Source organism: Festucalex cinctus, chromosome 14 (genome assembly GCF_051991245.1).
Source record: "Festucalex cinctus isolate MCC-2025b chromosome 14, RoL_Fcin_1.0, whole genome shotgun sequence".
Classification (NCBI taxonomy): Eukaryota; Metazoa; Chordata; class Actinopteri; order Syngnathiformes; family Syngnathidae; genus Festucalex; species Festucalex cinctus.
Window position 1 is genome coordinate 869,479 of NC_135424.1, and position 12,433 is coordinate 881,911.

Below are 12,433 nucleotides of genomic sequence, written 5' to 3' on the forward strand. Positions count from 1 at the left end.
GCCAGACAGTATTCGAGTGGTTCTCAGTGGATGATGGTAAACGTCGCTCTGACTTTACGGATATTGACAGCCACGTAGTTTTATTCTGAAATGCCACCTCAGAGTTTCATGGAACCTCCCGGGTGCCGTCCTGGGCTCGCCCAGCAACTTGAAATAAAGTGGAATGGTTGGGTAATACTTTGCTGAATATATAATGTCACTGTGACTATGCAACTTGCAGTTTTATTCTGAAATGTTACCACCGATGCTGTTAATGAACCTGCCTGGGTGCCACCTTGGGATAGTTTAGCACCTCTCAGATGCAAAATGACTCATTGCTGCCATGGGTATTTTGTTTTTGAGTCATAGTTAACGAGAGTCACATTCACAGGTTTCAAACGGTTTTCCATCTGAAATGCTAAAAACGGCCGACAATTGTTTACATATTCACATTTCACTTTTATTCTGAAATAATACCTGCGAGTGTAATTAAACGTCCTTGTTGCCATCCAGGGATCGTCTCGTACCTGTCAGATGTGAAATTACTTGGCGTTATCAAGGGTGTTCTTTTTTTTTTTCAAGTCGCGGTTAACAAGAGTCACATTTGCAGGTTTCAAACGGGCTTTTCATCTGAAATGCTAAAAAAAAAAAAAAAAATGCCTCGACTACCTCCATCCCCCCCGGCCCCTCCCTCTCAATTATCCTGATCCATCCCCACGCTCTATTGTTTATTATTTTAATCCACCACGTTGCGTTTCAGTGGCATTTTTTTTTTTTTTTTCCACCCGTGTCTGCTGACAGAGGCGGGCACATTTCCAAGCGCCATCCAGCAGGTGCAGCCCCCCTCGCTCGCTCGCTCGCTCGCTCACTCACTCTCTTGCTCGACCATCCTCTCCCTCCTCCCTTCCTCCTTCCTCCCTCCTCTCACTCGTCCTCTGCCTCTCCGGGCGGCAGCCGCGTGTGCGCTCGCCAGCAACTCGGCCATCGGACCCGTCTTCGGATGTTGCTAGCCTCGGCAGGGCGACGCCGAGGGTCGGCGGGGTTGGGGGTGGGTGGGTTTGGTTGGCAGAGGGTCTATGCATTTGGGAATCTCCAGATTTGGATTTTTCTTCATTTTGTTTTTTTTTGGTTTTGCTTTGGAATTTCTTCTGTGCCGGAATGTTCCCGCCGGATCACTCGTCAACCGGGAGGGAAACGTGATCCAAAAGCCCGCTGCGCAAAGGAAGCGGGATCATGCGTTGCTATAGCGGATTAATCCGCCCTGTGATAGCACTGCGTGACAACACCCCCCCTCCATCCAGCTGCCCTTCTCCTCCCCCTCCTCCTCCTCTTCCTCCCGCCACCGCTTCGGCACTCTGAATTGTTGCTTTTGTGCACCGGGACAAACACCGGAATCAACTGCCACCAGGGTTCAAACCCCCAAAAAATCGAATAGAAGCAGCAATTCCGGGACACTCCAAGTCCCGAGGGAGACGGAATCGTGGCACGGTGGGACCCTGACAGGGCGCAGAAGCTGTTGGATCATCCTGCATCTGGGAATTTCAGATTTTCCTGCACACACACGCGCTAGGACATGGCCAGGCGTAAGCATGCATGCTAAGTAGGAATTGGGTTTGGATTTGTGTTTTTGCTGCAGCGCCGTACTCACTCCCATGCACGGATACAGAACCTTCCCACCCTCCCGTCTGCTCCCGTGTCGTCGTCGTCTTCTCGGCTTTCTTCCCGTCCACTCCAAGTTGAGAGTCGGTCGGGACCGGAAGGCAGACTAATCGCCCGATTGTCTGCGCACGCCGACTCCCCATGCATGTTCCTCTTGTCCTCTTCGCCTTTGGATTTATCATCGTATTCCGTCGTCTCCACCTCGGTCCAGAACGTTTGTGACACATGCCGAGCGCAGGATTAACCCCCAATGAGCCATAAAGAAGGGCCGGGTAGGATGAGCGAGTGTTCCAGGACCGCCGGGACGGGCGCAGTGATCCTGGAGGAACCGGAGCCGTCGGGGACCTCGGCGGCCTCTGGGGCCCGCGGCGAGGGCCCGGCACGAGACCGGGGCCCTTTGGGGTGCGCCGTGTGGCCCCGCCAGCAGACGTGGCTGTGCGTGGTTCCGCTCCTCATCGGATTCATCGGGTTGGGTTTGAGCCTGATGCTCCTCAAGTGGATCGTGGTTGGAACCGTGCGGGATTACGTGCCGACGGACCTGGTGGATGCCAACCGGATGGGGCAGGATCCCATCTTCCTCTCCAAGCCCAGCGGGATTCCCAAAGGGCCCGAGACGACCACTACCACCGCCACTAGCACTCCTGCGGCTGACCGCACGCCGAAAACCGTCTCGTTCGGGAGAGGCAGAACTCGATCCACCGCTACCACCACGGCTAACCCGAGAATAGGCGGGGCCTCAGGTAGCCTGGTGACCCCTCGGAATCACGGCCATCGGAACGGACGTGTTCCGGTGGGTTTTACCACGCCGCCTCGGACCACCCTGAGAACGTCCAGTCCGTCTCCATCTAATCCTACCGTGCTACTTGACGCCACGCAGATGTGGACTTCGGAACATACCACAGGGGCCACCACCACCACCGCCGCCCACAGGCACGGACACCACAAAACACGTAAGTCAAGCTGGTTACGCAACAACTCCCAGCATTTCCTGTGTTGCATTCTGGGGATGGTCTAGTGCCTGAATGAACGTTGAATTTAGTTTTTGGCAGCCACATCTGTAGATTCCACTTTCATTCAAAAAGAGCTACATCAGATTTGAATGAAGCTTCCAAGGTTCCTTCCTGGTGTGTTCAAGTCCCTGGCAAAAATAGAAGGTTTGAGTGATATAGCAAGATTTTTTTTTTTTTTTTTGGTTCACAATGCATTGCTGCATTCGAGCTCAATGAAACTTCCTGCGTGCCATCCTTGGATAGTTTAGTAGCTGACAGAAGGTGAAGAATTGAGTGTCAATGAAAACAGAGGAAATGACGCTTTTATTAGGAAGTGCCACATTAGAGTTTAATTGAACTTTCCCGAGTGTCATCGTGGGATTGTCTAGTACCTGACTGAAGTGAATCGAGTGGTTGATATCAGGGGGTTCTTTTGATAAATTCATAGTTCATAAGCGTCACATTTTACATGTTACAGGAGGCTGTTCAGCTGAAATGTTGCACATGATTTGCATGAAGCTTCCCGGGTGCCATCCCGGGATTGTCTGTTATCTGCCAGAAGTGGAAGAGTTGAGTGATATCATGGGGATTTTGTTGAATGCAAATTTAAAGTTGAGTGACAGTCACATTTGCAGATTTCAAAAGGCTTTTATTCTGAAACCTTAATTACACTTCTTGGATGCCTTCCTGGGATTGTCTAGCACCTGACAAAAGTGAAATAACTGAGGAATATGAGAGGTATAACTTTTAAAGTCACAGCTGATAACATTGACATGTTTCGAAAGGTTGTTAGTCTGAAATATTGACAATGATTTGCATGAAACCTCCTGGGTACCATCCTAGGATTGTCTAGCACTTGACGGAAGTAGAATGTTTGGCTGACATCTTTAACGTCTCTCTGAATAGGTTGGTTGAACTTTTTGACTGCTCCACGGTGAGGAACGCCGTCGTCGATCACGTGACGCCAGGGCGATTGTTTTGTATCGATCAAATTGATGATCATCCGGCATGGTCGTTGATCTGACGGATTACAAGCGGACACTTTTTTTTTTTTCCACTCTCGCTTTGAGCGCGTGACATTCCCAAAGGCGGAGACCCGGCCAGTTGCGATCAATATCCTTCGACAAGCGCCGCCGGGCCGCCTGAACCAGCTCGAACGCTCCCAAATCTGTCGGGATGTTACGGATGTTTACAGCGGACGCTGGAGGCTTAGCGTGCCGCGCTAACAAATGACCGCAGTGTTAGCATCTTGCTCCATGCTCGCTTTGATATTGGTTGCTGTATGATTTACAAAGATCACAAATAGGGGGCGCTATGCGTCGTCTTCACTCAAACAGATTGTTTACGCTGTAGGTGACGGTGTTGATATACTCGTAGCTATGTGACAAGCGTTTGCTAACTTTGTGGAATATTCTAAAAAAAAAAAAAAAAAATGACGTCCATGAATTCCTTTTCCATACTTATGTTAGTTTTAATTTCAAACAAAAACAAAAGTTTCAGAGAGTTCCTCGCTTCAATGAAAATTGAAATGAATAGGTCCCTGAAGTGAACACGGTTTTTAATGAATCCATTATCGGCTGAATAATTCTTTAAAATGGCCAATGTTGATATTCGTCAAAATGGCCGATAATCCGTCAACTTTGGAAGCGCAATCAAGTTTGTGTCTATTTTTAAGCCTTTAGAAAATCAGGCGGCTACGTCTAAAAGTGAGAGCTTGCCGGGAACACCTCACAGTCCCCAAAAGCCGACGTTGCTGCTTTTTGAAGTGTTTTTATACCGCATTGATGAATTTGGTTGCGCCCACGCTGGCGGGCGTCTGCGTTGTTGATTGTCTCTTAACTAAATTAACTTTTCTGCTCATTAACGCTAATTCCGCCGAGGCTGGCGGTTGATGGAGAGCAGCGCAAACTCAGCGGGGCAGCTCACATTAGCCCAGACAACGAAAAGGGGCGGGGGCCCGGGGGCGGTGTGTTCACAACAACAACAACAACAGGAAGCGGCTCAGCTTCTGTTACCTTTTTGTCCTTTGAGTGCCCAGGCTCGTGCTCAAAGCAAACATGGCCGTCGCCCCCGTCATGTAAATTGATATGACTCTATTGCCGTTGATCTTTTTAAAGGATTGCAACCTTTAGTACTGGGGGGTGGCTGAGGGGGGGCGGTTCAGGAACCGAGCAGATAGTGAAAATAGCAAGTAATTGAAAAACATTTAGAACTTTAAAAAAAGACATTAGTGCAATCAAATCTACAAGGAGCCACTCTTCTTCTTCCTCTCTACAAACTGGATGCACATGAGACACCAACAGGCAACTGGTGGAACTGCAAGGAGTTGCAGGACTGTTACAGACTGGTTTTGTGTTTTTAAAGTGGGATATTTTTATTATTTATTATTATTTTTTTAACTACTGTAACACCTGAATTTCCCCTTGGGGATCAATTCAGGTTATCGTATGACCTGAACTTTTTTTAAAAATACATAATTATAATATCATGTAACAAAACAAAAACAAGAAAATCGTGACAAATTTTCACCATAATTTATTTCAAAAACACAAACAAAATTGAAATTAAAACGTGTGATATTTCATAGCATTCATCTTTATGAGTGTGTATATGTTTGGAATAAACAAAGTATGTGCTGCTGTAGGTCAGAGAACGATAACAGCAATATCGTGATATTGCGATATTAAAACTGCCACAATATATCATCGTCGTCATGTCATGATAGTCAAGGTAGCACTTCTGCTAAAAAAAAAAAAAAAGTCAGGTTGATTTCCAATTGTGCCGTTCTAGCACCCTCTGGTGGCTACTTTTTTTTGTTTGTTTTTTAGTGCAGTTTAATTTTCGCAAGGCATGTTTTGTCCTTCTGTGGTTAAAATCAGATGAAGGTGACATAATGCGATTTTGAACCGAGTCAATATGTGGAGGAACTCAATTATTATTAGCAAGTAATTGCCTCAATATTAAGTATTGTTGGTTGCTATCAATATCGCGATAATTACCGTATTGTGACCTTCATATCGTGACATCATCGTATCGCGATGTTTGGATATTGTTACATCCTTAATGTTCAGTGTTGACATTGTAGACAAAAACACAATTCCCACCCCCCTCCATAAATCTGCAAATATGAAAGAATGAATTTGCTCATTGTCAGCCTGTTCATCTTTTCTTCGCACGTGCGTGTGCAGCACATCATCAAACGCGAACAAAAAAAAAAAAAAAAAAAAAGAGGGAGACGGAGAAGAAGGAGATTCTTGTATGGCTTTTGTTAATGACGCCAGATTTTTTTTTTCCACCTCTTGTCCTGTTTCTTCTCCGTCTCAAATCTTGTTATGTACACTCGCTATTGATCGGCATTGCAGCGGCGATCAATGACGCGCTGGCGCCACAAACCATCGCCCCCTCCGTGTGATAAACGTCTCCCGCTTTCAATGCCGCACGGTGAGGACGCCAACACAAGCGCCCGCCGGGTTTTCCCCTCACTGGAAGGGGCAAAAAAACAAAAACCAGAATCCATAAGTCGGTCACACATGCTGACCTTTTATTGCATCATTACAACCTGACGGCGCTTCCTGATTGGACACATGGCCGACGTTATTAACTGTCGCCATGCACCGCTAAGCCGGCGGGAAGAGTTGTTTGTCACCACGGACTTCATTTAAATACCTTCATGCCGCACACACCCTCAATTCTCGCTCAATAAAACCGGCAAATTTAAACCCGGGGTGGCCAAAGTTTTTTTTTTTTTTTTTTTTTTTTTTTTTATTGTCCGGTTGCGGTGTCGTCGTCTGTCGACGAACGACTTCAGTATCAAGCGTCAGATCAGATCACGTCACAGTCGAGCGAGCGAGACTTTGGAGATTGGAGAATTTGTTTTAGGACAAAAAGAGTCACGTAATGTTCGGTTAATCCGCAGATCGCGGGTCAGAGATGCTCACGTTTCATTTGTTGTCGTTTAATCCACAACCCGCAGAGAGCGCGACGGGGGGGGGGAACTCGCACTTGGGCCTTACTTTGTAGCGGAATCCCCAGCAGCCACAGTGACAGGCAAACAATCGTGGTTAAGCTCCCAAAAACATATAAATACGTTCTATTTTAAATGTTTTAAGTGACCCAAAGACGTATTTATATGATCTTATGATTTTTCTTTTTCTTTTTTTATGCTAGAGCATATAGAAGCCTCTGATGCAGCCTCTGAACTGCAGAGAACGGGTTAGGCAATGGCAGTAATCACAAAGCCAGCCAGCAGGTGGCAGTAGAGTATAAGAGATCAACCAGGGCCATTTTGCAAACAAGCTGATTTCCCCACAGTTCTAAATAGATTTGGGAATAATGAGGGAATAATGAGGTCTTAACTCATTTGCTCCCAATAATGTGTAAATACATGTTTTTATGTTCTAAGTGTCCCAAAGACGTATTTATACATTTTTTTGTTTGTTTGTTTTTTTATGCAAGAGCATACAGAAGGCTTTGATGCAGCCTCTCAGCTGCAAAGAACGGTTGCAGAAATGGTAGTTATTACACAACCGGCCAGCAGGTGGCAGCAGAGCAAAGGAGATCAACCAGGGCCATCTAGAAAAAAAAGCTCAATTACTTACAATTTGAAATAGATTTGCCAAAACTGATGAATCTTAGCTCTCTTCTAATGCTAATTTCTGCAAAACGGAAACAGATAGAAACATACTTTTTTTTTTTCCAGATGAAATAAGAGACTTTAATCTTTCTTTTGATAGGTTCCATGCTTTTATAGCAATGGAACACAATTTTCTGTGGGCCTTGCAAAATCAGTCCAAATCCAGTAAAACAGCCGAGAGCGAACGGGATTGCGAAATGTGAAAATAGCGGCGAGTCAACGAGTTAAATGATTATCATCATAGGAGTTGTCTATTAATTAGATAATCAATGAGTTGTCAATTAATTGTTGCAGCTCTACTGTATTTGTACTTGGCTATACTTTCCATCGTGTCGATACAAGATGATGTTTGAATGAGCAAATAATTCAAATTTTGGTATCTGAAAGCGCAGGGGCTATTTTTTTTGTGTGCGTACAAATGTGTATATTTTGCCTTGATAAGAATTCCCAGTCGCGTTACAAGTTGGTCATAATTACTAATTAGCTGCGAGCCGCAGCACGCGAGCCGGCCACTAATTGGGAAAAAGTGTTGAACAAAAAAAAAAAAAAAAGTGATTTAAAAGCGGCGGTGGCGGCTGCAGTCAGGTGCGCCTGCCTTCCTTTTGTGGGGGTCCAATAATGAAAAATTTCTGAGATTCCGCCGTGGAAAGACTTTCCATGCAACCAGATAATTAGAAAGACGGGAACAAATGGTATCATTTTTATTAGCAGGAGGAGAAATGGGAGCCATTTATCAACATCCTTTCATTTATTAATTAATCATGAAAAAAAAAAGTGCCACTTGTGCTGAGTGCACATGAAAAGCATTCAGGCGGCTTGATAGATCTCCTTTCGGAAAATGTCACTCCTCCTCCTCCTCCCTTGCCGAGGAAGAAAAAGTTTGGCTTTTCAAAAGGCTGCCGATTCTCCGTCAGGCGAGCTGGCCGGCCGGCTTGCTACCTTTTGCGCCATTTGCCACCCACGCGCCGCTTTGATTGGCCAAGGCCATCATTTCCACATTAATGCCCGTTCAAGAGGAATGGACGCTGCCGCGTTGGCTCGGCCGCCTGCTTTCATTAAGTGGCCAATAAGCGGCCATCTGCGGCTCTCGATGAAGACGGACGGACGGACGGACGGATGTCATCGGGGGGCCGGCAAGACGCACTACCGCTTGACGCCTTTTAGTGACACGACTTAGCAAGAGACAAGTGCAATCTAAAACCTTTCGGTCTCGTCCCGCGTGAAACCGAAGTGCGTTCGATTCCGGAATGACTGAAGCGGATCGGTGGAATGATTTGAAGTCTTCAGTGTATTCGTCGTGCTTATATTTTCATTTCCGCGCCTTCCTTTGCACAGAAGCACTCAAAACTAACTATCGGCTGATTCAGGCTGTTTTCAGAAAATTGGGCTCGATTCTGAGCAGAAATGTGCAAATTTAAAAATGTGCCTTTTGGTCATGATGTAATCATCAAGACAGTGAAAGATGTGTAGCTTGTTGCTATGTCGTCAAAACGTGTTCCTTCATGCAAAGCGAAATATCTTGAATGAGAGTAACTCGGCAAACTAGGAGTGAGTAAAACAAGACTAGCAACTGCATAGCAGCTGATGACATTATCATAAAGGACATAGTCACTGCACAGACACTACAAAATAAGAGTGACTAGACAAACCAAGAGTGGTGAATCCATTATCATCATCATTAGGGAAATATAGCAACTGCATAGCAACTGATAACCTCATTATCATAAGGGACATAGAAATTGCATAGGAACTACAAATTAAGAATGACGAGACAAACCAGGAGTAGCTAAACCATCATAATCATCATCATGGAAATATAGCAACTGGCACCCTCATTATCATAAGGGACATAGTAACTGCATAGAATATACAAAATAAGAGTGACTAGACAAACCAGGAGTGGCTAATCCATCATCATTATCAGGGAAATATAGCAACTGCATGGTAACTACATATATCTTCCCAAGGGACATAGAAACCGCATAGCAACTGCCATTATCAACATCATAACACAATGAGATCTGCATGACACAACAGTCGTAACAAACGCACCACAAAGAATGTTGTTAGCTAACCTGCCAAAATGTTTGAGACAATAATTGTCTCAATAACGGCAAAGGCCACACCCCTCACTAATTTAGCTCATCAGGCTCCCAAACTGGCGGCTCGGGTTCGATCCTCAAGTTGGCTGACCGCCACAAGAGTAAAAAAGTAAACAAAAAACGCCACGCGGCAACAAAATCTTTTTGGTGCATTAAAAGCAGCAGTTGTGGTGGAGCTACAAATAAAATTCTCAAACATGTTGAAAAAATCCAATGTAGCGAAAAATCTGTCAAATCTCGTCATTCACTTTAAGTGCTATTTTCCTTTGCAGAGTTCTTGCAGCATCAAGCTTTTTGTCTCAGGTTGTTAATGGCAGTGCGTGAAACCTCGTTTGCACGCGCGGGTTTTCACGGACTGAAGCGGAACTGCGGAATTATTTGGACGTTTTAGTCCATTCAATCTTCTGTTTCTTGTCGTCTCTACGTCTCATCGAGTTTTGACCTCAAACGTGGAACTGCGCAGCTCTGGAATCGTCAAGACGCTGTCTGAATAGGCCGATTGTGTCACGATTGTGCAGGGGAAGCAGGCAGAAGTGAAGCCAAAAAGGGATTTAATAGCACAAAAACAAGCAAGGAGGTCAACAAGGTACTGGTTAGAAACAACAACAACAAACATGGAACCCATCAAAAGAAAGATGAAAGTCTCTTCTTTCATCAGGAAAAAAAAAAGTATGTTTCTATCTGTTTCCGATTTGCAGCAATTAGCATTAGAAGAGAGCTAAGTTTCATCAGTTTTCACAAATCGATTTAAAATTGTATGTAATTGAGCTTTTTTTCTAGATGGCCCTGGTTGATCTCCTTTGCTCTGCTGCCACCTGCTGGCCGTTTGTGTAATAACTACCATTTCTGCAACCGTTCTTTGCAGTTGAGAGGCTGCATCAAAGTCTTCTGTATGCTCTAGCATAAAAAAACATAACAAAACAAAAACATATAAATACGTCTTTGGGACACTTAGAACATTAAAAAAAAACGTATTTATATGTTATTGGGAGTAAATGAGTTAAATATTTGGTCAAATGAATGATACATTTAAAAATAAAACACGAGAATGCATCATTATATAACTTTATTTTATTCCCTCAGTACAAACCTACATTTTTTTAAAACGTATTTTTTAAATGTATTAAATAGTTGGTTAAATAATTATAATTGAGTTCATTGCAATTAATAAAATAATGAGATTCAAATTAAATGAATCAAAGAAAAACTTGCAGTCAACAAAGGAGGATTTGACGGGGAACTCCGACGACGCGAGCGCCTCGTCGTCGTCGTCGTCGTCGTCTGCGCTCGCAAGGCATTGTGGGACAATTTGTCAGAGGGCCGCGTTGAATAATTCAGTTTTCTTCTCTGGATATTGACCATGTTTCTCTTCCTCCTGGTTAATATTTCATGTTAGCGCTCTTCCCTCGGCGGACATTCCAGGGCGGCGAATCAAAGGCAAATACGCTGTCATACGATTGTTTTACACAAACACCCACAGTAAGACAGAAAAAAATAACATTGGAAAAAAAAAAAACTACCAAATGATGATTGATGATATGGAAAACTCATCAGCCAGACTCAAGGCAACATTTGTTATTTTTATTATTATGCCCACTATTGTTATTATTACGTCATTTATACGGTGTACTTAATAAAGTGCCAGCTCTGGTTTTTTGATCGTGTCCAGAGTTTCCGACGTCGAGCAACGTCCAACTTCAACCGATACCACATGAAAAGGTCCCGCCCGCGACTTCGTACAAAATTGCACTCAAATATTCAGCAAGTATCTTCCTCCCAACATCACACGTAACGGCGACACTTCTTCCAATAGAGGGAGCATCTTTAAGAACAAGGCGACGTCCCACATTCACTTTTATCATCGGCATCACTCAGCGTTTTTTTTTTTTTTTTTTTTTTTTCCGCCATTAAATTTGAATTTTGCTTTCTGGTGCGCACGGCGAGAAGCCGGTTAAAATGGGGAGAGCGAAGAGGAGGACACGTGCGCGGCGACTAGCCAAACAAAGCCGCTTCCGATCCGACACATGCAAGAAAAAACACCAAATATCTTTTATGCATGAGGGTGGATGAAGGAACCAGCGTGACGTTAAATGCGCGTATGTGCGCTTAAAACAACAAATGCTTAACAATCGTTTTGACCCTGAACACATGAGGATTTTCAAATCACAGCACGCTTCCCAATTTTTTGGGCAACAGAAAACAGATTCTGCCAACATTCCAAATCTCATTTGGTACGTGTACAAAAAGAGGTTTCAGATGCTGGCAAAAAAAAAAAAAAAAAAAAAAAAGGAGTCGAGACCTTGAATGATGTTAGGAAATTGATCATGGAATACTTTCATACAGTCAAACAATCGGTCATGGCCTGGGTTGTGTTTTGGTTAGTTTTTATTTGACTTTTGTCATGGTTCAGGTTTAGTTTGGGTTTTGTCTTTATCCTTGTAAGTCATATGGATCTAATGGAGTATGGCAACTAACTAACTAACTAACTAACCAGATAGCAAAAGATATTACATCAATGTTGAGGTTGATTTAACGTTGATTCAACATTGATCTAACATCCTTTCCTAACTAACTAACTAACTAACTAACTAACTAACCAGGGCGCAAAAGCTGTTAAATCAATATTGAATCAATGTTGAGAAGGTTGATTTAACATTGATTCAACACTGATCTAACATCCTTTCCTAACTAACTAACTAACTAACGAACTAACTAGATAGCAAAATATGTTAAATCAATGTTGAATCAATGTTGAGGTTGATTTAACATCGATTCAACGTTGATTCAACTGAGATTCAGCATCCTTTGCTAACTAACTAACTAACACAGCAAGAGACTAAGCTAGCATTAGCATGCCTGTTCCATACTGTGGTATGGCGTCATCGTAGCACCGCGTTGTAACCAAAAGCGGTTTTCCATTCTTCGCTGTCTTAGCGCGGTATCAAGGTCACTTGGACCTCTAAGGTGGCGCTGGGTTTGTTATGGATTCAACCCGCCGTCTGCTCGTTAGACCGCAGTAAACAAAGTAATTAGCCCAGAGAGCAAAATGCTGACGCCGTGTTTATTTAGAC

The 12,433-nt window shown here is 44.0% G+C and overlaps 1 protein-coding gene across 1 annotated transcript in view; it reads left to right on the forward strand.

The window, feature by feature from the left end:
- The first annotated feature begins 921 nt into the window (after positions 1-921).
- The window catches only part of nrg3a (neuregulin 3a), a 142,570-nt gene continuing 131,058 nt past the window's right edge, over positions 922-12,433 (forward strand). The window contains exon 1 of the mRNA XM_077494563.1: positions 922-2,588. Coding sequence (XP_077350689.1) covers positions 1,889-2,588 — 700 coding nt within the window. The 5' untranslated portion in view covers positions 922-1,888. The remainder of the gene's footprint in view (positions 2,589-12,433) is intronic.